This window comes from Carassius auratus, chromosome 17 (genome assembly GCF_003368295.1).
Source record: "Carassius auratus strain Wakin chromosome 17, ASM336829v1, whole genome shotgun sequence".
NCBI lineage: Eukaryota > Metazoa > Chordata > Actinopteri > Cypriniformes > Cyprinidae > Carassius > Carassius auratus.
This window is the reverse complement of record NC_039259.1, coordinates 25,781,422-25,806,908: the sequence shown is the minus strand read 5'-3', so window position 1 is coordinate 25,806,908 and position 25,487 is coordinate 25,781,422. Positions and strand designations below refer to the sequence as shown.

General features: G+C 34.8%; 3 protein-coding genes across 4 annotated transcripts; all 3 read left to right on the top strand.

The window, feature by feature from the left end:
- Positions 1-281: 281 nt before the first annotated feature.
- LOC113116910 (inverted formin-2-like) lies at positions 282-5,395 on the top strand. The gene is made up of 7 exons (XM_026285209.1): positions 282-375; positions 469-632; positions 1,210-1,220; positions 2,197-2,317; positions 2,391-2,555; positions 3,481-3,583; positions 4,616-5,395. Exons 1-7 carry the CDS (start codon positions 282-284, stop codon positions 4,774-4,776), a joined length of 819 nt encoding a protein of 272 aa, XP_026140994.1. The 3' UTR covers positions 4,777-5,395.
- A 3,472-nt stretch (positions 5,396-8,867) lies between these two features.
- Positions 8,868-17,886, top strand: LOC113117802 (adenylosuccinate synthetase isozyme 1-like). 2 transcript variants are annotated; one of them, XM_026286726.1, is made up of 13 exons: positions 8,868-9,080; positions 10,249-10,351; positions 11,408-11,470; positions 11,611-11,661; positions 11,767-11,833; positions 12,397-12,504; positions 13,991-14,072; positions 14,145-14,271; positions 14,358-14,512; positions 16,102-16,205; positions 16,461-16,558; positions 17,010-17,159; positions 17,605-17,886. In XM_026286726.1, exons 1-13 carry the CDS (start codon positions 8,910-8,912, stop codon positions 17,655-17,657), a joined length of 1,332 nt encoding a protein of 443 aa, XP_026142511.1. In that variant the 5' UTR covers positions 8,868-8,909; the 3' UTR covers positions 17,658-17,886. The 2 variants fall into 2 exon arrangements, with proteins under 2 accessions (XP_026142511.1, XP_026142510.1); XM_026286725.1 differs by having other exon boundaries at positions 16,081-16,205.
- A 1,170-nt stretch (positions 17,887-19,056) lies between these two features.
- On the top strand, positions 19,057-22,072 carry siva1 (SIVA1, apoptosis-inducing factor). Its single transcript, XM_026286751.1, has 4 exons — positions 19,057-19,315; positions 19,783-19,983; positions 21,181-21,334; positions 21,853-22,072. Exons 1-4 carry the CDS (start codon positions 19,195-19,197, stop codon positions 21,899-21,901), a joined length of 525 nt encoding a protein of 174 aa, XP_026142536.1. The 5' UTR covers positions 19,057-19,194; the 3' UTR covers positions 21,902-22,072.
- The last annotated feature ends 3,415 nt before the right edge of the window (positions 22,073-25,487 follow it).

Below are 25,487 nucleotides of genomic sequence, written 5' to 3'. Positions count from 1 at the left end.
GGGCAATTAAATTCTGGAAACATCTGAAACTCAGTGACCCCCAATCATATCATTATAAAGCCCTTCAATACCAAGAGATGAGCAAAGAAAGCAGTCCCCTCCCTCAGCTGATCCAGAGCTTCAGTACTGATGCTTCACTAACATCTACTGATGCTCTGAATCACATCAGAATCAATCAGATTACTGCACAAATCAAACACAATTACATCACTCACTGGCAAACCCAAACAGAACAACAGAGTAAAATGCGATGCTATTTGGCTCTAAAGAGAGAGTACAGTATGGCAGAGTATCTGTACACAGTGTCAGATCAGAAACTGAGAAGCACACTGACCAGATACAGACTCAGCGGACACAAGCTGAAGATAGAGACGGGCAGACACAGAAAAACATGGCTGCCAGCGGAGCAGAGACTGTGTTCACACTGTGATCTGAATCAGATGGAAACAGAACTGCACTTCTTAACAGAATGCCCCAAATACACGGACATACGGACAGGGTTCTATGATCAAATACAGCAGATCCATCAGACATTTAAAACTCTTCCGAACCAGGAGAAACTGCCGTATCTGTTAGGAGAACACAAGAACTGCTGTGTGTTTGCTGCTCAGTATGTGTCTGCCTGTCATGATGTTAGAGAAAACACTCAACCTGCCCTGACCTGATGTTTCCAGCACATGTAGATTATGTTACGCCATATTACTGTGTTGTATTACTTAGATGTATATTTTGCCTCTGTAAATCTAATACCATATTCTATTTTATTTTATTTCTAACTTATACATTCACATACACTAATTCACTTTGCACTACATGGTTAATACTTTTTATATATTTTATTATTACTATTATTCTTTTTCTTTCTGTAAATACATATGTGCACTATTTGTAAGCAGCCCAGCTGCCACTGCTTTGGCAATACAAATGTACAGTTTTTGTCATGCCAATAAAGCTCACCTAAATTGAAATTGAAGTGTGTGTGTGTTTGAGAGAGTGAGAGAGAGAGAGAGAGAGAGTGTGTGTGTGTGTTTGAGAGAGTGAGAGAGAGAGAGAGAGAGAGTGTGTGTGTGTGTGTGTGAGAGAGAGAGACGAGAGAGAGAATGTGTGTGTGTGTGTGTGTGTGTGTGAGAGAGAGAGAGGGAGAGAGAGAGAGTGTGTGTGTGTGTGTGTGAGAGAGAGAGAGAGAGTGTGTGTGTGTGTGTGTGAGAGAGAGCAGCCGGGTAAAACAGTGGATCTGATAGAGAGACGAGAGAGAGAGTGTGTGTGTGTGTTTGAGAGAGTGAGAGAGAGAGAGAGAGAGAGTGTGTGTGTGTGTTTGAGAGAGTGAGAGAGAGAGAGAGAGAGAGTGTGTGTGTGTGTGTGTGTGAGAGAGAGAGACGAGAGAGAGAATGTGTGTGTGTGTGTGTGTGAGAGAGAGAGAGAGAGAGAGAGACACAGAAAAACTTCAGCTACCTTAGTTTTCCAAGAAACAATTTTGTTGGGTTTACTCACACGCGCACTCTCTCACATGCGCACGTGGGTAAACCCAACAAAATTGTTTCTTGGAAAACTAAGGTAGCTGAATCTGTGATGGTTAGGGAAATGGAATAGAATATACAGTTTGTACAGTATAAAAACCATTACGTCTATGGAATGTCCCCACAAAACATGGAAACACTGTGTGTGTGTGTGTGTGTGTGTGTGTGTGTGTGTGTGTGTGTGTGTGTGTGTGTGTGAGAGAGGGAGAGAGTGTGTGTGTGTGTGTGTGTGTGTGAGTGAGAGACAGTGTGTGTGTGTGTGTGAGAGAGAGAGAGAGAGTGTGTGTGTGTGTGTGTGTGAGAGAGTGTTTGTGTAAGAGTGAGAGAGAGAGTATGTGTGTGTGTGTGAGTGCATGTGTGAGATTGTATGTGTGTGTGAGGGAGAGCGTGTGTATGTGAGTGCGTGCGTGTGAGTGTGTGTGAGAGAGAGAGTGTGTGTGAGTGCATGTGTGAAATTGTATGTGTGTGTGAGAGAGACGGCATGAGAGAGAGTGTACATGTTTGATTGTGTATGTGAGAGCGAGCGTGTGTGTGTGTGTGTGAGAGAGACGGCATGAGAGAGTGTACATATTTGATTGTGTGTGTGAGAGAGAGCGAGCGTGTGAGTGTGTGTATGAGAGAGAGAGAGTGTGTCACGAGCTTCAGTGATTTCTCGATCACCTCTCAAATGCTGTTTCAGTGTAAATCTGGACTCGATTCAGACAGAAACCGGTCTCCTCCTGAAGAGACTGAGAGACGTGGAGAAGAAGGTCTCCTCATCGCTCGGGGACGTCAAGCATCAGTTCTCAGAGATCATCGAGGTTCAGTTTCCCTCAGAACAGCTTCTCTTTCCAGCTTTGAGATGTTCCTGATGTTCCTGTGGTGTTTGTGCAGAAGAACCTGACGGCGTGTGAAGCTCTGGACCAGCGTTTCTCCAGCATGGACAGCAGGAAGGGAGATCTGGCTCAGTATCTGTGTGAAGACGTGTCTCAGCTCTCGCTCGACGAGCTCTTCAACACCATCAAGATCTTCCGCCAGCTCTTCCTCAGAGCCCTGAAGGTCCAAATAAACCTGTTTCCCTGGCCTCAATATAGACCCTTACCCTGAACTGAGACACATTAAAGACCAGCATATTATGATAATAGAATAATATTATTTAAACTCTTTCCTTTGATATTAAAATCATTTAATATTAAAATTGGTTTGTAAAAATTAAAAACAATATTTTATCGATTAAGATATTTTAATATTAATAAATGTGAATTCAGAAAAAATTATACTATTTCAAGTAATAGTTACGTTGTTTTTAATTATTTAAAAACTAATGTTATTTTAATGTTAAAATTATACTATCTTAATTATTAGCTATTCTTAAAATTTTATACATTTTTTATTAATATTAAAATAAATTATAATTATTATTAAAGCGATTTTAATTCAAATGCCTAGTTTTAGAAGTGGTATTAAAATATTAAATTATATTAAAATAACTATAATTAACATTAAAGTAACTTTTGATGTAACATTTTGAAAAACATAATATTAAAGCATTTGAATTAAAACCTTAAAATAAATAGTGTTATTAGTATTATTACCATTAATTCGTTTATTACAACATACACGGCTCTCGCCAACTGAAAAACTGAAAACATTACATTAATTAAAATAAATGTTAACTAAAATAAAATGATTAATACTTTAAATGAAAAAATATATATTATTATTATTTTTATATTATATATATATATATATATATATATATATATATATATATATATATATATATATATATATATATATATATATATATATATATATATATATATACACAAAAAAAATAAATTGTTTTATATACAAAAATAAAAAAATAAAATGAATTTAAAAATATATATATATATATATTTCATTCATAATAAAATAAGACCAAAATAAATGTGTGGTTTGTTCACATCACAGAGGTCAGGAAATGATGTTCCTTCTGTAGGAAAACAAGATCCGTAAAGAACAAGCGGCTAAAGCGGAGAAAAGAAAGCAGCAGCTGGAGGAGGAAGAGTCCAAGAGACGGAAGGGAGAAGATGGGAAGAGAAGTGAGTCTGAACACACTACTGCTGTCTGTTTATTGGGTTTGTTTTGTGTCGTTCTCATCTCGTTCAGTTCAGATGAAACATGGGTTGTTCTGCTGTGATGCTGGAGAATACAGAGCTTACAGATTCACTTCCAGTCTTCATTTCACATCATTAATAGAGAGGTTTTCATTTAGAAGAGGCTCAGTATTTTATTATATTTTTATATTATTCAATAATTAATATTAAAGGGAATTTAAAAACTTTTATTCTTTAATTTAATATTAATGTTAGTTGTTTTTAATATGAAACTAATTTTATATATATATATATATATATATGTGTATATATATATATATATATATATATATATATATATATATATATATATATATATATATATATATATATATTAAAGCGTTTTCATATTCATTAAGTGTAATATTACAGTGTTTTTAATTAATCAAAATAATTGTTAATATTTATTTTCAATTCATTTAAACGATTTTATTTATTACACTATTATTATTAAAAAATTAATTAATGTTCATATAAAGTTGTTTTTAATACTGAAAACTTTAACTAATGGTAAAATATTTTTATATTAGTTAATAGTGCATATTAAAGTTGTTTTAATTTAAAATGAATGGTTTCTAAGTAATATTAAAATCTAATTTTAATATTTTTTAAAGCTTGATATTGGAGTGTTTTATTACAATATTGTATTGAATTAAAATTACTATATTTTTAAGTGTAATATTAAAGTGTTTAATAACATTTTATTTTTAAAAACGAACTTGATACTGAAATTTTTATATTAATTTAAACAGTTTTTGGTATATTTTGTGTGTGTGTGTGTGTATAATATATATATTATACTTTATACTTAAATATTAATTTTTTTATATTGTATTACAATATTTTAATATTAACTAATAGTTAAGTTGGTGCGGGTTTTTTTTTTTAATGAACTGTTAATGGGAGTAATGTAACTCTATTGACTTCAGTATATCTTCCAGTTGTGTCTTCTCCTCTCTAACTGAAGTCTGTTTTCAGTTCGTCGAGGCGTGCCTCCGCAGGACGACGGCTGCATCATCGATCATCTCCTGGCAGACATTCGCAAGGGTTTCCATCTGAGAAAGACTCGTCCCAGGTGCGAATCAGAAAGTGTAATGCATGGAGATTCAGGAGCGTCCGGTAAGAATATCAGCCTCTGAAGCGGCTCCAGTGCAGAAGTCTGAAGCGTTCGTCTTTATTTCTCTGCTTTCTCACGTGAAAAGCACTGAAGCTCCGTTTATAATCCGATAAAAACAGACTCTAACTTTCATATCAGTCCAGAAAGAGATATTAATGAAACTGTTTCTGACTCCTTTAAACCTGATTCCTCATGCCCTGCTGCTCCACCAATCAGCTTTGCCGCATGCCCTCATGCCTGCTTCTGATTGGTCGTTCACAGCTGTCTGTCACATGTCAGTGTGAACTGTAAATACAAGCTGAAGCTTGTGGGTAGTTGACATTATTTATTTGATTTTTCAACATCAGTTTTTCCAGATTGTTTAAGGAAAAGTTGTTTATATCCTATAAATGGTTACTTTTAGGTTCTTCTCCATTTTATTCAGCTTTATATAGAGCTGCAGGATTAATCACAATATGACTTAATGCTTCAAAATAAACTTACGATAGTTTGAAAATTAAGAAATTCAGAAAAATTAAGCCGTAAATATTATTTTTTTCAGTACAGTGACTTGTAAATTGCAATAAACTGTACAATAAATTATTCTTATTTTATAATGAATACTTTTTTTTTTGTTTTTTTATTTCTTATCATTGTTTAATATTTTGTTTAATAATGAGAAAAGGTTTATTATTATTAATATTATAATGTGTTACATGTAATTATTATTGTTTATAAATATAACAATTACTTTTATATGACAAAATAAAAATACGAAATAAAAATAATAATATATGCCATATAATATATACATTATTTACTATTATTATTTAAATTAAAGAACACTGATGTATTTGTTGTTTTTGTTATCAGAAAAATAAAAATCTACCCATCTACTATCACTATGTCAGAAGGTCCTGCAGTGTGACACATTTCTGGAAGTATTTCTATTCCATGTAGATGCTATGTAAAGTATTGTAACAGCATGTATAATAATGCTAGAAAACATTACCTATCACAAACTGACGTCAGCTACCCAAACACAAGCAGAAGTTGTCCACATCTTGTAAATCAGAAGAACACTGGCTTTGCTTCATGCTTCGTCTCCGTCCAGCACACGCTTCCTGAACAAACCAGTCTCTTCTCGTCCTCAAGCAGCAAGTGTCAGGTCTGTCGGAGAAGTGATGATAGTGACTCTGAAGAATACAGACGAGCCGCTTCATTCCTCATGTGATGATGTAGACGGAGTGACGTCACAAGCCCTGCCCACTCCTGCTGTAGGCCCCACCCCCTAAAACCTGAAAACAAAAAGCATTTCTTCCCAAGAAACAAAGAAGGCAGTAATGACAGTAATCTATTTAAATATCAAATAAAGGTGATTTTGTTTTTTCAGCATCGGAAGTATATACACACACACACAGATATATATATATATATATATATATATATATATATATAATATTAAAAAAAAATAAAGTTTTCTTACCTAAATTCTCTATATATATATATATAATATTAAAAAAAAATAAAGTTTTCTTACCTAAATTCTCTTCACATTCATGTAATATTTTTCAACCAATACAAAATTTATTTGAATTATTTTTTATATAAACCCCATCCAACCAAATCCTCTAAACTGTCACGTAGTAACACTTGGAAATATATAAAGATTTAATTTATGTATTATACATCGATACATGTTGTTGTCATTATTATTATTATTTTATTATTATGCATATAAGAGAGATTCTTGAATCATTTCTTTACATGATTTGACTTGTATAAATGAGATTTATGTCTAATAACTGATTCCATTTCTAATAAATCTGCTTGTCTGTATTTTTTTTATCAGAAACTTAATTATGATGAATCATTATCCTCTTAATTAACATGTTTTTATGTTTCTGAAAGAAGTCTCTCCTGCTCACCGGTGCTGCGTGCATTTCATAAAAAATACAGCAAAAATAAAGAAATATTACAATCTAAAACCGCTGTTTTCTGTGTGAATCTGTGTTAAAGTGTAATGTATTTCTGTGATGCTCCGCTGTATTTTCAGCATCATTCCTCCAGTCTTTAGTGTCACATGATCTTCAGAAATCATGAAAATATGATGATTTTTCTGATTATTATACATATTCATGTGAATAGATAAATGTACCAGTATAAATTGCTAAATAATTGTTTACTGACTAACAGTAAATGATTGACAGGAGAGGTATGTGAAGCTTCTGGTCACTTGATCAGTGGAAGTGTGACCTTTGACCCGACATGTTTTAGGGTTGTCATCATGACTAAACCAGGGCTTTGATCTCTCTGTCTGTGAAGAATGAAAGTTAAATAAATCCATGATATTTACAAATAAAATGCATGCATGTTGTTTTGGAAGTTTTAAAGTATAATTTCTAAGATGATTTGTTAAAACCATTGTGTTTGAGCTTCGGTGTTTCTGTACACTTCAGCAAAACCTCAAGATACGATTTCTAAAGCTACTTCATAAATTAAAGGAATATTTTGTCTTAAAATGAAACTGCTAAAATGTGATCTCCTCTTTGTTTCTTCATCAGGTTTGTAGAAATGTAGCATTGCATCAGTGTCTCATCAATGGATGCTCTGCAGTGAATGGGTGCCGTCAGAATGAGAGTCTGATAAAAACATCCCAATAATCCACAGCACTCCAGTCCATCAGTGAACATCTGGAGAAGACAAAACCTGAAACACATCCAGCTGTGGATTATTGCGATGTTTTTATCAGCTCTTTGGACTCTCATTCTGACGGCACCCATTCACTGAAACTATTCCTTTAGTGCTGATCTTCTCTTTCGTGTTGCAGGCAGCTCTAGGACAAGGAAGACGAGAGGAAGCGCAGTCTGTTGTTTCACTGGATCTCTCTCGACCGGATGAGATCAGAGCCTCTGTTTCATCTGCAGAAGAGCCACTGATAGCCTGCTTTGAAGAAATACACATTGTACACTGTGTATTTGAGTTTGGCTTAAAGAAATTTATTTTTAAATGCTAAATCTTTAGATTTGACCAAACTGTTTTAAATATGTGCACACTTAAGAAACATTTATGAGAATCCAAGACTTTGTTTACACTTGAGTGTTTAAGAGAGGGGGAAATGGCTAATTATGGATTTTTGCTGTGTTTCTCAAACCTTTAAGATAACTTGCTGTTAACTATTAATATTGCTCTGAATGTAAACTTTATATATTATGAAGATGTTTGCCATTTATGCAGTACATTAATATTTTTGAATTGATAACAGTGCCAGGGTGATTTGGGAGATTTGGAGGTTTTTGCATCAAGAAAATCTCTACATTATAAAAAAGAAAATTAAACACTTTTTGTGCTAGTAAAAAGCGTAATGTGTCTCCATCGCTTCCATTCCAAGGTACATGAACTGAAATGTTTACTTGAATAAAATCTGTATTGATTGTATCAGCTGATGTTTTATGACTTGCACGCCCTTGCAACAAAGTTATCTAAAAATGATCAATAGTGCATTGTAGTAGCCTCGTGACCTGTTTTTATTGTCAATAGCTCGTGCTAGACTGCGCATGCGCGTGTCTCTGGACTCCGCCGAAAGGGGGCGCTCGGCGGCTCACAAACCTCAATCCTCTTTAAGTAGCATTCAAATATCAAAGCGTTCTTTTGTCGTAGTAGGAACATTTGTACACTTACAAGTGTAATCTTTTAAATCAACGAACATCATTAATTGTTTAGTGACGTAAAAACGCAAATCTACCTCGTCAATGAAACTTGTTTTTAAAAGTCTCATCCTGTAAAGCTCATCGACTGCGATTGGTCTATTCTATCAAGCAGTGAGAAAAGTAACACGTGTCCCGTGACTATTCGCGGTCTTTAGATAATTTTTACCGAAGCAACTTTAAAACGATTGAAATTATTGTTAAGTAACTTCTGAGCAATACTTTGTTAAAGCATAAGAATTATTATTTATCTTTATTCTATTCTAAAAAGTTTCGCCGAATCGCTTTAGTGATCCGGATCATTTAAACCGACTCTTTCTGCTCCCAATCGGCTCTCAAATGGCAGCCGACTCATATTGTTCACTTGAAGGAACCGACTCAGAGAGCCGACTCGTTCGCGAACGACACATTTCTGTCAGGCGCTCGTCGTTAACGGCTGTCAGATTAATTCCTCTGCGGACTGTTCAACATGTCTTTGGGCCGGTCACCGAACGACCACAGGTCCGCCGCGGGGAAACGGGCGAGAAACGACTCGGGGAACAAAGTGACAGTTGTTCTCGGAGCGCAATGGGGAGACGAAGGCAAAGGAAAAGTTGTTGATTTATTGGCGACGGAGTCTGACGTCGTGTGCAGGTGTCAGGTAATAAAACGGTCAAAAGATCAAAATATAACGTCACCTTCATATATCAATAATAATAAACAACAGTCAACTTTACAGTTAACTTACTGTATGAAATATACTAGGAATGTGACTGTAGTCTTATATAATGCAAATACTACTATAAATATTTTACATTTATTTTAATAACTGGTTATTACATCGCATTATTATTATTAATATGGGATATATATATATATATATATATATATATATATATATATATATATATATTGTCATATCTCTTGTTTATGTAAATGCAACTTAACTCAACTCCAGAAATAAAAAAAAAATGAAGAACTGATAAACACTGTGTTTATTGGACAGCAAACTACTATTATGAACAATTTGTTTCATTTATGAAATAACAGATTTGGAGCATCTAGAAAAGACAAAAAATTGATATTTACAAATGTATAAAAAAAAATTTTTACTTTATTTTCTGCGGTTCAAAATCTACTTAAATGTTTTGATCTATTATAACATATATATTCAACTAATTTTAATATGAATAGTTTGCTGTGCAATAAAACATGATAGTGCTCTGTTCTTATTTCTCTAAATATTCAATGTTACCCATATTCCCAAATGTTGGAGCAAATGTCTAATTTAAAAATGTATCCAAGATATCTAATATAAATTTATGGGATGGAGTATCAGTTGAACGTTTACGTCTCTGTCATCATTATTAGACACACATGCATTATTTTTAAAATCATTATTATTTGCATATAGTATAAAGTATTGGTAACAATCCCCGCTTGTTCAGCCGTGTTGCTGTGCGAGTCTGAATCTGAGAGAATATCCGTCCCAGAATTCCTCTTTGCCCTTCGCTGAACTCGGGTCACATTCCCAGCGTTACTGGACATGTGAGAAGGCCACGGCGCTGGCGATACAAGCCCATCACATAACCCTGCTGAGAACAAGCCTCGCTGGTTGGTGGATCGCCTGGAGGCTGGACTTCTCCGCTGGACACAGTGTGTCTGAGTAAAGGGCAAGCCGAGCGTCTGGATGCTTACAGAGACACATTTCCAGGTCTCCCTTCTGGAGAAAGTATGAGAGTAAATCTGGAGCGTGAACCTTTGACTGCTAACCGTCCTGCAGCTTCACACTGCATTGCATGAGGTTCATGTGGTTGTTTCTGTCACAGGGAGGAAATAACGCTGGGCACACGGTGGTGGTGGATGAGAAAGAGTATGATTTCCATCTTCTCCCCAGTGGAATCATCAGCACCAAATGCACATCATTCATCGGTGAGGAGGAGAGTCTCATAGTACAGTGCATTACAGTAACTATTAAAAATATTGAATAATCTCATAATTCCACGATAGAAACCCACAATTTTGACTAAAAAAAGTATATAAACTTGCAATTATAAGAAAACAGGTTAGAATTGTGAGAAAAACACTAAAAGTGAACATGTAATTATGGGTTTACAATAAGCTGTTGCGAGATATAAACTAGACTTCAGTCTCCAGACTAAAGTCTTGTTCACACCAATAAAGATAACGATATTAGCATTATATAATATCGTCTGCCGCTTTAAATTCTTATGTGTTGGGCAACACGGTGGTCACACCAGTGCAACCGCTCACAGAAATGTAGTCACAGTGCCACAATATGCAGCCATTTGGTTGCGGTCTGGAACCCCGGAATTTCAAGAAGTAATAATAATTTTAACAAAGTCAGATTTGGAAGAAATTAATTCAAAATTTATAGAAAAAGTCAGACTTGCAAGAAATAAATTCAAAATAAAAAAAGTCAGAATTTCAAGAAATTAATAAAAAAAATAAATTAAAAATCTGAATTTCAAGAAATTAATAAAAAATTTAAAAAGTCAGAATTGCAAGAAGTAAATAAAAAATTAAAAAAGTCAGAATTGCAAGAAATAAAAAAAATGTAAAAAGTCAGAATTGCAAGAAATAAATAAAACATTTATAGAAAAAACGTCAGACTTGCAAGAAATAAATTCAAAATAAAAAAATCAGAATTGCAAGAAATTAATAAAAAATGTAAAAAATCTGAATTGCAAGAAATTTTAATAAAAAAAATCGGAATTGCAAGAAATAAATAAAAAATGTACAGAAAAAAAGTCAGAATTGCAAGAAATTAAATTGTAAAGAAAAATGTCAGAATTGTGAGATATAAACTTTGGATTCAGAGTATGAATCAGAATTGCAAGATGTTAAACTTGCAGTTGCAAGAAAAAAGTCAGAATCATGATATAAAAATTCTGAATCACATTTTATATTTGTATGTGAACTGCCTCAGACTGTAGAGTTGAATCCTGACCGTGTCTTCATCTGCAGGTAACGGCGTAGTCATTCATCTTCCAGGATTATTCGAGGAGATTGACAAGAATGAGAAAAAAGGTTGTTTGTTTTTGTTTTTTGGCATAACTTACATATTCATGCAAACATTACACAGTGTTTAATAATCCAGCCTTGATTCATTGATTATGAGGCTTGATTCTTGTGCTCAGGAATAATTAGTTGTTTTCTTCCATGCTAAGGTCTGAAAGGATGGGATAAAAGACTTATCATCTCAGATCGTGCTCACATCGGTAATATAACCATAAATAACAGTGTTTTTATTAAATATACTGAATACAGTGCAGTTGGAAAATACCTATAATAGACGATCGTATGATTGCATCTGTTTGTGTCAGTATTTGACTTTCATCAGGCTTTGGATGGACTTCTGGAGGTTCAGAGACAAGCTCAGGAAGGACAGACGTAAGAACAAACGATGCATAAATGATTCAGCTTAGATTTCTGTTTGATAATAGTTGTTTATTTAGTATTAATTGTTAGAAGACAACAAACACAGTTCTGTAGTTTGGCCACTGGTTGTGAATTTTGGTTGCAAATATTGCATATAACGTCACATAATAATAATAATACAGTCTAATAATATAAATAGTACCAATAATTGTATAAAAATAAATGCATCTTATACTCAACTTCAAACATAATATGTAAATACATTAAAAAAATAAAACATTTAAAAAGAGTCAAATAAATAAAATAGCTTAGAATATTTTGTTTGCAATCAGGAGATAAGAAAATCACACAAATCAGGGTTTTGCAATCGATTTAGACTCTGGACCAATTTTTGCATCAATATGAATTTTAATTAAAAAAAAGCTAACTTAATACATAAAACATAAATATGCAATGTATAGAATAATGCAAAAAAAAGAAGTCACATTTAGTTTGACCTGGTTTGTTTGTTGATTCTGTTGCACTATGCATGAATGTTTTGGTAGTTTTATATTCATGTTTCTGTTGGGTCACAGCATAGGAACCACTAAGAAAGGCATCGGCCCCACGTACGCCTGTAAAGCGTCTCGCACCGGGCTCCGCATCTGTGACCTGATGGCTGACTTCAGTGAGTTTTCTACCAGGTAAAGCTGTGCACATCTTACAGTGTTTCCTCATTTACTTTCTTGCTGAGCAGAACGTTTCTCAAACATTTCAGCCACCTGAACAAAAACATTCTGTACACCAGCACACACACAAACAAGTGTGGAGCTTATTTATATCTAATCTGGCTCTTGATGTAAACCAAATGATGCACATTTTTTACAGTGCTGTGTTACTAAGAAATTCTATTACACTCCAAATCTGCAAAACCATACACTAATTCTTAGACTTTCATAAAACACTTATTGCAAAACACAACACACTGTTTTAATTTCAGCGAATCAGTTCGAGCGAATGCACACAAACTGATTAATATTCATGATCCCAGCAGCTCTTAGTGCATTTTATCATTTGTATTATTATTATTATTATTATTATTATTAATTTTACAGGGGTTTCGTCTGCTTATCATGGCTGTATTTATTTGATCAAAAACACAGAAGATAAAACAATATTGTGAAATATTATTATGATGTAAAATTATATTTTCTTTTTAATATTCATTAAAGTGTAATGTATTTCTGTGATGCTCCGCTGTATTTTCAGCATCATTCCTCCAGTCTTCAGTGTCACATGATCTTCAGAAATCAGAATAATATGATGATTTATTATCAGTTTTTTTGGAACATTTGATAGTTTTTTTTTTCAGGATTCTTTGATAAATAAAAATATAAAAAGAAGAGCATTTATTTAAAATAGAAATATTTTTTTAGCAATATATACTACTGTTTAAAAGTTTGGGGTCAGTAAATATTCTTCCTTTTTTGTAAGAAATTAAAACTTTTATTCGTATTTAATTAAAAAGTGATAGTAAAGATTCATATTGTTAGAAAATATTTATATTGTGAATAAATCCTGCTCTTATTACCTTTTTATTCATTAAAGAACCCAGAAAAAAGTATTGGTTTCCAAAAAAATATATTTGTCAGTACAGCTGTTATAAATAAATCATCATATTATTCTGATTTCTGAAGATCATGTGACACTGAAGACTGGAGGAATGATGCTGAAAATACAGCGGAGCATCACAGAAATACATTACACTTTAAAGGATATTAAAATAGAAATCATTATTTTATTTTGTAATAACTTTTTGCAAGATTACTGTTTTTTTTCTGTATTTCTGATCAAATAAATGCAGCCTTAATGAGCAGAAGAGACTTCTTTAAAAACCATTACAAGTCTTACTGAGCCCAAACTTTAGAACAGTGAAAAGTTTATATATAAATGAATTATGATTATTGTCTGATTCTGATTCTGATTCTGATGATGTATTGTTGTAGTCATGCTGAATCAATGCAAACATTAAATCTGTTTATTCAGATAGCGCTGTAGGGATCTCCTGGGTGTTTTTGAGTTTCTCTAGTCTTCAGATGGAGATTTAGTGCTGAGCACAGAACAGGAAGTGCATGACAGATGAAGATTGGGATTCATTTGTGTTGAAGTGTTTGTAACTCACTCCTGCAGGGTGAAGAACCTGGTGCAGCAGTATCAGTCCATGTATCCGGCTCTGAAGGTGGACGTGGAGAGCGAGCTGAAGAAGCTGAAGGTGAGGTGTGTGTGTGTGTGTGTGTGTGTGTGTGTGTGTGTGGCTCTGTCTCTGACCCGTGCTGCTTCACAGGACTACGCCGAGAGGATCAGACCGCTGGTCAGAGACGGAGTCTATTTCATGTATGAAGCGATTCACGGGTCACCGAAGAGAATCCTGGTGGAGGGAGCGAACGCAGCTCTGCTGGACATCGACTTCGGTGAGTGTGTGTGTGTGTGTGTGTGTGTGTGTGTGTGTGTGCGAGTGAACTGTGTGAGATCAAACGGTGGTGTGTGTTCTCTGTAGGTACGTACCCGTTTGTGACGTCCTCCAACTGTACGGTGGGGGGGGTGTGCACCGGCCTCGGGATCCCTCCCTCGAACATCGGAGATGTGTACGGAGTGTCAAAGGCCTACACCACGAGAGTCGGGATCGGAGCCTTTCCCACAGAACAGCTCAATGTAAGACTCGAGATGAGGGTTAATATAGTCCAGTCAAGTCTCCTTCACTTATACAGCGCTGTGAACAGCACAGATTGTGTCAAAGCAGCTTCAAAATATCAAAATAGTGTCAATAATGCAAACGGACAATAGTAAAAAAAAAATAGTTGCTATTTAATTCCTATGTACAGGAATAGTGAAAACTAAAACAGTAAAAAAATCTAATAAAATAAAAAATGTTTTTTATTTTTGCCGGTTGTCAGCATTTTTCTTTTTAATTAGTGTAACTTGATGTACTAAAATAATTAAAAGTTAAACATAAAAAAACTTTTGTTACTTGAAGTTAAGCTGAAAAAAAATCATTTTATTTCAGATAGTTGCAAAGTCAAAATGTATCATTTTTATTTTATAAACTGGACGTATAAGCGATTAAAACCTTTAGGAATAAAATACAATTTAATTAAATACAAAAAACACAAAATCTAGTCGACAAGACAACATTTTTAATTTCTATTTAGTTTAACATTATATGCTAAAATAAATCTAACTAAAATCATATTAAAAATAAAAATTTAATTTAGCTGAAATAATATAACAGAAATTATTAATTAGACATATTTTATTTCAGATAGTTGCCGAGACATTTCTCATTATCATTTAGTTTAACTTGATATTGTAAAATAATTAAAACTAAAACCATAACAACTAATTATTACTTGAAATTTTTTTTCCTTAATTTTAAAAACCTAAAATTATTGTTTTTCAGCTATCAATTATTCATTTCCATTTAGTTTAACTTGATATACTTAAGTAACTGAAATGAAAACCATAAAAAAAAAAAACATTTTGCTACTCTAAATACTATATATTTTTTACTAAAATAATAACAAAATAAAGTAATTAATAGAAATATTTTTTTACTAAATTTACTAAAACTGCACTTAAAATGAAAACAGAAAAATATTAAAATAAAAACTAAATAAAAATATTAGCAAAAACTATAATAGTGTCTCAGTGATACTAAAATAGCGCTCTTTCCAGTGTTGTGTTCAATCTGCGTCATCTGAGACAAATGTGTGTGTTACTGATCGGACGAATCCCAGCACAAATACACTAATCGTTCATGATAATATGATCTGATGATTGCTGCTGTTATATTTAGAGAACGTTTGGGTTTAGTGCGTTTGCCCTTTGGAGCAGCTGTGCTTAAACTCACACAAACAACAGATCAATTTAGATTCACCGCCGGCAAACATTTTTGTATACATAGATACTGTTGATTTGATCTGTACTTTGCCAGTTAATGTTTTTAAAATAAATGTAATAAATATAAAACATATTTCAATTAATAAATAAATAAGAAAATATATAAATTAAAATTAAAATATGAATATAACAAATTATTATTTTTAAATATTTAAATATTTTTTATATTTATAATTATAATATATTTTGTAAGTATAGCAAAATAATTATAGATGTTAAAAAATGAGTATATCTAGATATTAATAGATTATATTAATTGATTTATTGACCAAAGTGTTAATCCGTGTATGTCTCTCTCTCTCTCTCTCTCTCTCTCTCCTCAGGCGGTGGGCGAGCTGCTGCAGACACGAGGTCATGAAGTGGGCGTGACCACAGGCAGAAAGAGACGCTGTGGTTGGCTGGATCTGGTTATTCTCAACTACGCTCATATGATCAACGGATTCACAGCGTGAGCGCTTCGGTTCTGTATATGAGTATAATAAGATATGATTAAATACTACACTAAATAGTATTTTTTAATGTATGATATATTATGTAACTAGAAATACACAATAAACAGTAGCATGCCACATTATTGTCACATGACCTTATTATACTGCATGTGTAATAAATACAGGGATTTTGCTTTTTTATTCTAGTTTTGCGTATAAAGTGCTAAGCTTTGTGTCAGTGTTTTTCTGATGGTTGTTGTGTGTCTCTTCAGCATTGCTTTGACTAAACTGGACATCCTCGATGTTCTGGAGGAAATTAAAGTGGGTGTTGCTTATAAGATCAATGGCAAGAGAGTCCCATATTTCCCAGGTGAAGTGATCCCTAAAAGTGTCATCCCTAAATCTGTTCAGATTTTGAATTAGTTTGAATTTGAATTTAAAATGTTGAATTGGTTCTGAAGAATGATTCACTGATTCTTTTGAGTATGTGTGTGTGTGTGTGTGTGTGTGTGTGTGTGTGTGTGAAAGAGAGAGCGCGAGAGAGTGTGTGTGTATTCCATATATTTTATTTTATTTTTGCAAATCGCTTTGAGATGCGACTTTTAAGGGTGCTTTAAAATTAAAGTGTATTATTATTAAAGTTGACTAATTTTCTGTGTTTTCGTAATTGTTGTTCTTTTTTTTTAGCTTATGAAAAATCATTGGTAACTAGCTGAACATAAGTTTAAGTTTATGTTTTATTTGAATTTATTAAAAGTTTACTTTATTATTTCAAGTAAAAAAAAGAAAATATATTTCTATAAATCTCTCTGTCCTTTCAGCTAACATGGAGGTTCTGCAGAAGGTGGAGGTTGAATACGAGACGCTTCCTGGCTGGAAGACGGACACATCAGCGGCCAGGAAGTGGAGCGATCTTCCTCCTAAAGCGCAGAACTACATCCGCTTCGTGGAGAATCACATCGGCGTTCCTAGTGAGTCCTACACTCCGATAAACCCTCTTATTATAAAACAGAGAGTTCCGCTCCTTGATTCTGATTGGCCGAGCCCTTAACGCTACAAAGTAACATTCACCTTTGTTTACTTCTGTGTGTTGCTCGGCAACCACTTTGTTGCAACAACAACTGTTTCTGAGGAACTACATTGTTTGGTGAAAGAATACTGTTTTATTAATATCATTACACTTTATTTGCTCTGTTTTATTCTGTCAAACCTTACTACGTGTATGGAATAACCGTTTTATAAAAGCAGTAAGCTCTGTGAAGCTGTAGTTTTCAGTGAATTTATAACAGTTAAAGGGTTTTAAGTCAACGCCCCTCAGCTGTTATTAATTCACTGTAAACCACGGCTCCTTGGGGATCATTGCTTTAATAACATCCTCCTGTCACTCAAACTCACGCTTGCATCTCTTCTCCACAGTTAAGTGGGTTGGCGTGGGAAAATCCAGAGAATGCATGATCCAGATGTTCTAGGATCCTGAAGATTCCTACCCACAATCCTCCTGAAGAGTACCAGCACAGCGGGACTCTCTTAATAGTGTTTTACTTGATCCCCTCTGAATGGCATTATAACCATCCTCTATCAGTCTCTCAGACTGACATGTTTACACCGATCACAAATAGTGGCGCTATTGTTAATGTTTTGGGATTCAAAGTGGCATTTGATCATGTTTGGTTGACCGATAAAGCTGTGTTTATGGAACTGTGTTTATTTCATTGTTATCATCATTAATGTCTCCATTAAAAGAGTGCCGCACTGATTTAGCACTGATCTCCCAGCGTTTGTCTGATGTCGGTCGGGGATAATTAGGTTAGCTGCGTCAGAAATAGATTGGGACAGAGAACACTGTGTTCCTCTCATCTAAGTCAAGAGGATCTGATCTCAGAGGAACCGTAGAGCCGTCACAATCATGACTACAAACACTACAGGAATAAGAGAAATAATAATCAGACAGCGGGTGTGAATACACTTTTAAAATGCTATTATTTATTTTTACACTATTTACTATATGCTATTTAATGATTATTATTATTATTATTAATTCAATATTTATTATTATTTACATGTAATCATTACGATTATTTATTTTTACATTAAATATTTTATTTACACTATTCTACTATTTTTTATTGCTTATTATTATTGAAAGAAATATTTTTTCCACAATTTAATTTATACTATTAATAATTATTATTTATAAAATAATGTATTATTTTATTTACAATATATTTGTGTATTTATGTTTATTCTTTATATTATTAAAATAATGTATGTATTTATCATTAATATTTTCTTTAGAATTTTTAATAATTATTAAATATTTATTATTTACACTATTTTATTTATAATGTTTATTATTATTTTATTTTATTTTTTGTTCTATAGCTCCCTCAAATATCATATACACCACATACACAAAAAGTACACTACAGGAATAAGGTAAAGTTCAAGTCAAAGAATTAGTAAATAAAAGTTAATTTATTTGTTTTGATTTGAACCCAAGCATTACATGTAAAAAAAAATCTTAAGTCATTACATTCCTTAGAAAATATCAAAGTAAGTGTGATGCACATGCACACATTTTAAGCCAAATATTTGACAAAAGTTGCATTCATAATAACTTTTGGCAGACGCTTTTTTGAAGTGTATTCAGCATGTATCTCTCCATGCATTCCCTGAGAATTAAACAAACCCATGACTTTAGCATCGCTATGCTTCACCAGTTAAACTACAGGCTCTGAAATGCTAAAACAAAAGATGTAGTGTTCAAAGAGTTCAAGTATTTTAATGGTCTTGTCTTTAGCAGCAGTTGCTGTGGTTCGCCTGATCGGCAGGTGGCGCTGAGCGCGTCCTCGCGTCTGTCCGCCGCTGAAGAAGAAGAAGAGGCGGAGTCCTTAAAGCGCGAACGCGTGTTTTTCTTCCTGAAAGCTCGCGCTGTTTGTTTGTTTGCGTAACCAGTTTATTTTTCGTTCTTCAGTTGTCGTGTTTTATATCCTATCGGTTTTTAAGATGCCCAAGCGCTCGTATCCGTTCAGCGAGAGCTTCTCCTCGCAGTATAAAGTCCATGTTGGTCAGAAAGAGATCAATAACTGCGGAGTTTTCGGACAAAAATACAGACAAGAGACTTACGGTGAGATATAAACATATTAATCACATTAACAACCGCCTGAGAGTTAATCACAGGATGTAATTAAAGCTGTTCCTAATTCAGTTCCGCTGCTGAGATTAATACGTGTCAACTATATATTTATTTATTTATTTAATCTGTTACTAAAGAAAGCATCATATGACTTTATTTTTATATATGTTCAGCTAATATATATATTAAGTTTTTTTTATGTATGTTTCTTTTATTTAAAACAATTTAAAGTGAAATATTTCAAGCTCAAGTTTAGTTACATCGCATGTAATCACAACCTTACAGTTGCTTTTATAATATTGAGTTGCATGAAAAAAAGGTTATATATTAAATGTTTTATTGCTTCAGATTACTATAGGGTTATTTTTAAGTAATAATGCTGAACTCTTAGGGTTTTTCCACCCTGTTTACTCTCTTGTCTTACCTGTTTGTTTCTGTTTTGTTTTCCTCTGCATTAGAAAAGACCAAGAACCTTCTCTTCAGTGGGACTCAAGCGCTGTTAGCTCGAGTCTGGAGGTCAGACGGAGCGGAGAAAGGGTCAGACGCGCCCGTGTCTGATCTGACCGCTGTGTCCCCGGCTCCTGGACATCAGACACTTCTCAAAGGACAGACACGCATCGGTCTGGACGGACGCTTACAGAGAGCTGACCCTGGTGCAGGTGAATCCAGGAGAGCCAGATGTGATGCCTTCAGTGGGTTTAGAACAGCTAAGAAACAGTAGTTCGCTTTCACGAAATAAAACTGATAAAGTGTAATGACGTTAATAAAAACAGTATTCTTCCACCAAACAATGTAGCTCCTCAGAAACAGTTTTGTTTGTTACAAAGTGGTTGCCAAGCAACACACAGAAGTAAACAAAGGTGTATGTTACTTTGTAGCGTTATTCACAACAGCTTTGAGCACGGCTCAGCCAATCAGAATCAAGGAGCGGAACTCTGTTTTATAAGAAGACTCATTAGTGCTGTCTTATAATAATGATGAAAGTTTCTTTCTAGTTTTGTGTTGCTGATTCCATAAACCGAGTGTTTTGTTGAAGTGAGTCACACTTTCTCACTGAATGATGTTTTTTGTTGCATATTTGCTTTTGGGAATCTTAATCCTAAAAAGGGGCAGAACCATAAAGAGATATCTGAAAAACGTATTTATTGCGATTTCCCCATCCTATTGGAGTTTAAGTAATGATTTCTTTTTTAAAAGAAAGTATAAAAGTAATATGTTTGTTTACTGTAAAGATAATGTAGTATACTATTATTTTATATCAAGTAAATAATTTATAAAATGTTGCACTCTTAAATTTCTATGAAAGCAAAGCCATGTGTCCAACCAAGTTATGTTTCAAATTTGAAGTTGATCCCACAAAAATTTTTGGTTCTTGTGAGATTTTGTTTGAGCACTATCAAAGATCAATAATTTTGTCACAATATCACTCCATATTTGGAACCTGGACTGTCAGATATTTCCAATGATATGCGTTTTAAGATTACAAAAATATTAGAGTTTTATATCTAGAACTCAAAGTACTAAATCACAGTCTATATATGCATTTATATTTTGATTAAACCCCTAAAAATGTGAAGTATCTGAATCATTCTTATTTTGTGAAAACTACATAATGGATATATTTTTATATTTTTATTTAAAACAATCATAACAAACAGATTACAGAATGTTTCCCAGTCTTTTAATGACAACAGAATTTCATTACCTCTTTAAATCCAAACCACTAGACTATTGTTTAGTTCCATTCTTCACAATACAAGTCATGTTTGTGGTTTTGTGTTCTTGAGCTGTATGCTGTGACTGCTGACTGTAGTATCTCTCTGTGTGTGTGTGTGTGTGTGTGTGTGTGTCGTCAGGTTGTGCAGCGGCTCCTTCAGCGTGTTGTGTGTGTCAGAGGGCCTCTGGTTCGAGGAAGGCGTGCTCTCAGTGCGAGCGTCACGCGTGTGCAGCGTGTATCCAGCAGTGCAACATCTGCTCTGAACGCTGCTGCTCCGTGTGCACCGTCACCGAGTGAGTCAACAACATTTAAACACAGCTTCTGACTTCCTTTAATAGAGCTTACCCAGAAGAGATGTGCTCACCATCAAGCTGTTCGAGATCAGGAGGAGTTTGTTTCTTCATCAGGTTTGTAGAAATGTAGCATTGCATCCGTGTCTCATCAATGGATGCTCTGCAGTGAATGGGTGCCGTCAGAATGAGAGTCTGATAAAAACATCACAATAATCCACAGCACTCCAGTCCATCAGTGAACATCTGGAGAAGACAAAACCTGAAACACATCCAGCATTCTGACGGCACCCATTCACTGCAGAGCATCCATTGATAAAACAATGCTACATTTCTACATACAAACTCATCCTTATCTTGGATGATTTGAGGAGAGCACATTGTCCACACATTATAAAGTACTCCTTTAAAACAAAGCTCATGCATGTTTCGGATGTTTAGTTTCTAGATTTGCATGCTCTACCAACAAACCTGCACAATGCATCATCTTCTGACGTCTGGTCTGTTTGTTCTGTGCTCAGTTACAGTGAGCGTTACGAGCGCGTCCTCTGCTGTGGCTGTTCTTCATGATGAACAGACGAGCGATGACCAGCACGCCAGACAAGATGAATGCATGACCAATGAAATCTAAATGAGATTACTATTTTATATATGCTTGCATTGTTTCTAGCTCTTTCCCTCTTTTTATGTACATACTCATATGATTATTGAAATAAATACTTGACATTAATACTTTCATAATTATGATGTCTTGAACTTCTTTTTATATAGGGGGGTGTGTGTGTGTGTGTGTGTATTAAAGCTCATTGTTGGATGTTTTGGGTGGAGTGATCAGGTTTGTCACTAGAGGGCAGCACCTGAATGTAATACTTTATTATTGTCTCACTGAATAACTGTCTGTCAGGACTACATTCACTCTCCTAGCAAATCTTATCAAGTTCTTTAACAGTATCTTTTTCTATTCTAACTACTTTTTTTTTTTTTTAAATGCATGTGTGTGTGTATGTATATATATATATATATATATATATATATATATATATATATATATATATATATATATATATATATATAATATAAACCATGCTAAGAGTACAGCATTAACATAACCGAGGCTCGTCATAGCACTTGTATATTTATTGGTCTTTTGTTGGTTTTGATTGCTTCTGTTGTCATCATTTGTGAGTTGCTTTGGATAAAAGCATCTGCTAAATGTAAAATATATTTTTTTAATAATGCCGCTTTTTCTTTTAGAATGATGTGAAAGTCAATGCAACAATTAATTTGACTTTCAATGAAACGGTGCTCTTTCATGCATAGAACTTACCAGTGCATCCTTCATAAATAAAAAAAATCTTCCTGACCTCAAACCTTAATGTCATTGAATTATTTATTTTATATTATTTGTCCATTACAATTTGCTTAAAACAAACCTAACAAGGTTAAATAAAGAGCAGATACTCTGTTTTTGGCTTATATGACAAAATGTGTTATTTTCATGAATATTTTAATGTTGCATTTCTTTACAGACTCTCACTATTTAACATGCAGCTCTTAAACCATTGATATTGTTTGGCCGCAACCCAAATCAAACACACCTGCCTGTAATTCTAAATAATGATGCACATTTGGGTCTGTTCCTCACAGAAAGCATCGTATGCCTTTAGTAGACTAGTTGCATGAACTACTGTTATGAAACTTTTAGAGGCTTGAAAACATCTTTCAGTTCGTAAGTGTGTGGGAGATCGACACTGACTCCAGCATCTCCACAGTTGTAAGAAGGTGAGTAAATGATGGCGTGATCTTTTAATATAGATCGTGACACTGAGGGCAGGAGTCTTCATGGAGATGGAAAAGCAATTAGATGTTCCTGACACTCCTCCTGTTCTTTTGTCTGTGCTTCTCTGCAGCTGTCCAGACTTTCATCACCAGCGTTTTACTGTAAAAGGTCACAGCCGTGTCTCCGAGGTGGGGCCACATGCCAGGGACCCCCGAAGGCCTGCTGGGCCCCGCTGACTCCTGGACGCTCTTAAGTCCAGGCGTGTGGCTCTGCATCACCCCCCCATTCGTACAGAGCAGCTGTGCACAGACACACGGCCGGCCGCGGTGATGTGGCTGCTATAAATACGTGTGTGTGTAGTGAAGGAGTGACAGCTGTGCGCTGGAGCTCACGCTCATACGGGACAAGGACATGTTACTGAACCCCCCTTCTTATAATCAACTTTTGAGTTTTTCAAAGAGAGTCAAAGTTTGCCATGCATAATTTCACCAATCAATGATGCTCCAAGCAGTTGCTGATACATGAATGCATTTTGTAGCTGTTCTGGGTGGTTGCTAGGGTGTTGCTAGGGCTTTCTGAGTGGCTTTTGAGAAAATAATGCATTTTGTAGCTGTTTTGAGTGGTTGCTAGGGTGTTGCTAGGGTTTTCTGAGTGGCTTTGAGAAAAGAATGCATTTTGTAGCTGTTCTGAGTGGTTGCTAGGGTGTTGCTAGGGCTTTCTGAGTGGCTTTTGAGAAAATAATGCATTTTGTAGCTGTTCTGGGTGGTTGCTAGGGCTTTCCGAGCAGTTGCTGATAAATTAATGCATTTTGTAGCTGTTCTGGGTGGTTGCTAGGGTGTTGCTGGGGTTTTCCAAGCAGCTGCTGAGTGCCTTTGAGAAAATAATGCATTTTGTAGCTGTTCTGGGTGGTTCCTAGGGTGTTGCTAGGGCTTTCTGAGTGGCTTTTGAGAAAATAATGCATTTTGTAGCTGTTTTGAGTGGTTGCTAGGGTGTTGCTAGGGCTTTCTGAGTGGCTTTTGAGAAAATAATGCATTTTGTAGCTGTTTTGAGTGGTTGCTAGGGTGTTGCTAGGGCTTTCTGAGTGGCTTTTGAGAAAATAATGCATTTTGTAGCTGTTTTGAGTGGTTGCTAGGGCTTTCCGAGCAGTTGCTGATCAATTAATGCATTTTGTAGCTGTTTTGAGTGGTTGCTAGGGTGTTGCTAGGGCTTTCTGAGTGGCTTTTGAGAAAAGAATGCATTTTGTAGCTGTTTTGAGTGGTTGCTAGGGCTTTCCGAGCAGTTGCTGATAAATTAATGCATTTTGTAGCTGTTTTGAGTGGTTGCTAGGGTGTTGCTAGGGCTTTCTGAGGGGTTTTTGAGAAAAGAATGCATTTTGTAGCTGTTCTGAGTGGTTGCTAGGGCTTTCCAAGCAGTTGCTGATAAATTGATGTATATTGTAGCTGTTCTGAGTGGTTGTTAGGGTGTTGTTGGGGTTTTCTGAGTGCCTTTAAGAAAAGAATGCATTATGTAGCTGTTCTGGGTGGTTGCTAGGGTGTTGCTAGGGCTTTCTGAGTGGCTTTGAGAAAATAATGCATTTTGTAGCTGTTCTTAGTGGTTGCTAGGGTGTTGCTGGGGTTTTCTTTGTGGTTGCTAATATATTGTGTGAATTTGATACAGGTATGCATTTTCTATATGTTCTAAGTGGTTGCTATGTTATTGCCAGTAGGTTTTTAATATATTGGGAGAATTTGTGATTTATTCAAGTATGCATTTTCTAGCTTGACTAAGTAGTTTATAGGGTCTTCTGTGTGGTTGCCAAGGTCGTTTTTTGTTTTGTTTGTTTTGTTTTTCAAACCATAGTTTGTACTTCACTGTTCAAACAGGTACCTGGTTGCCAGGGTGTTGCCAGCGTGCTCAAGGTGGTTTCTAACATTCTGCAAGAATGTTTAGCTTGTTGGTTAGAGTTAGGTTAGGGTTTCTAGGTTTGTTAACAATTAGTTTTGAGTGGTAGCTAGGCTATTCTAAGTGGTTTCTAAGGTGTTGCACGGGGGTTACTCGTGTGTGTGTGTGTGTGTGTGATGAGCGTTTTAGACTGTTACACAAGAATTCATTTTCTTGCTTTTTCTGATGGTTGCTTTAATAATAAACAACTTGAAAATGTGACGGTGCATGAACAACATATCGTGATATTTATCGAAGTATCGCAATATTACCATCTCATGGCATCACTGTGTGACCACAGTGCTATAAAGGTGATATTGAGGATATAGTGTTTTGATACTAATTATATAAGACACAAAGGTCTCGTCTCTGACAGAGCATTGCTCTTTTTATATATGTGTGTGTGTGTGAGGCTGCTTCGCTCCTTTTCAAGTGTGACCACCTGTCTTTTGTTAT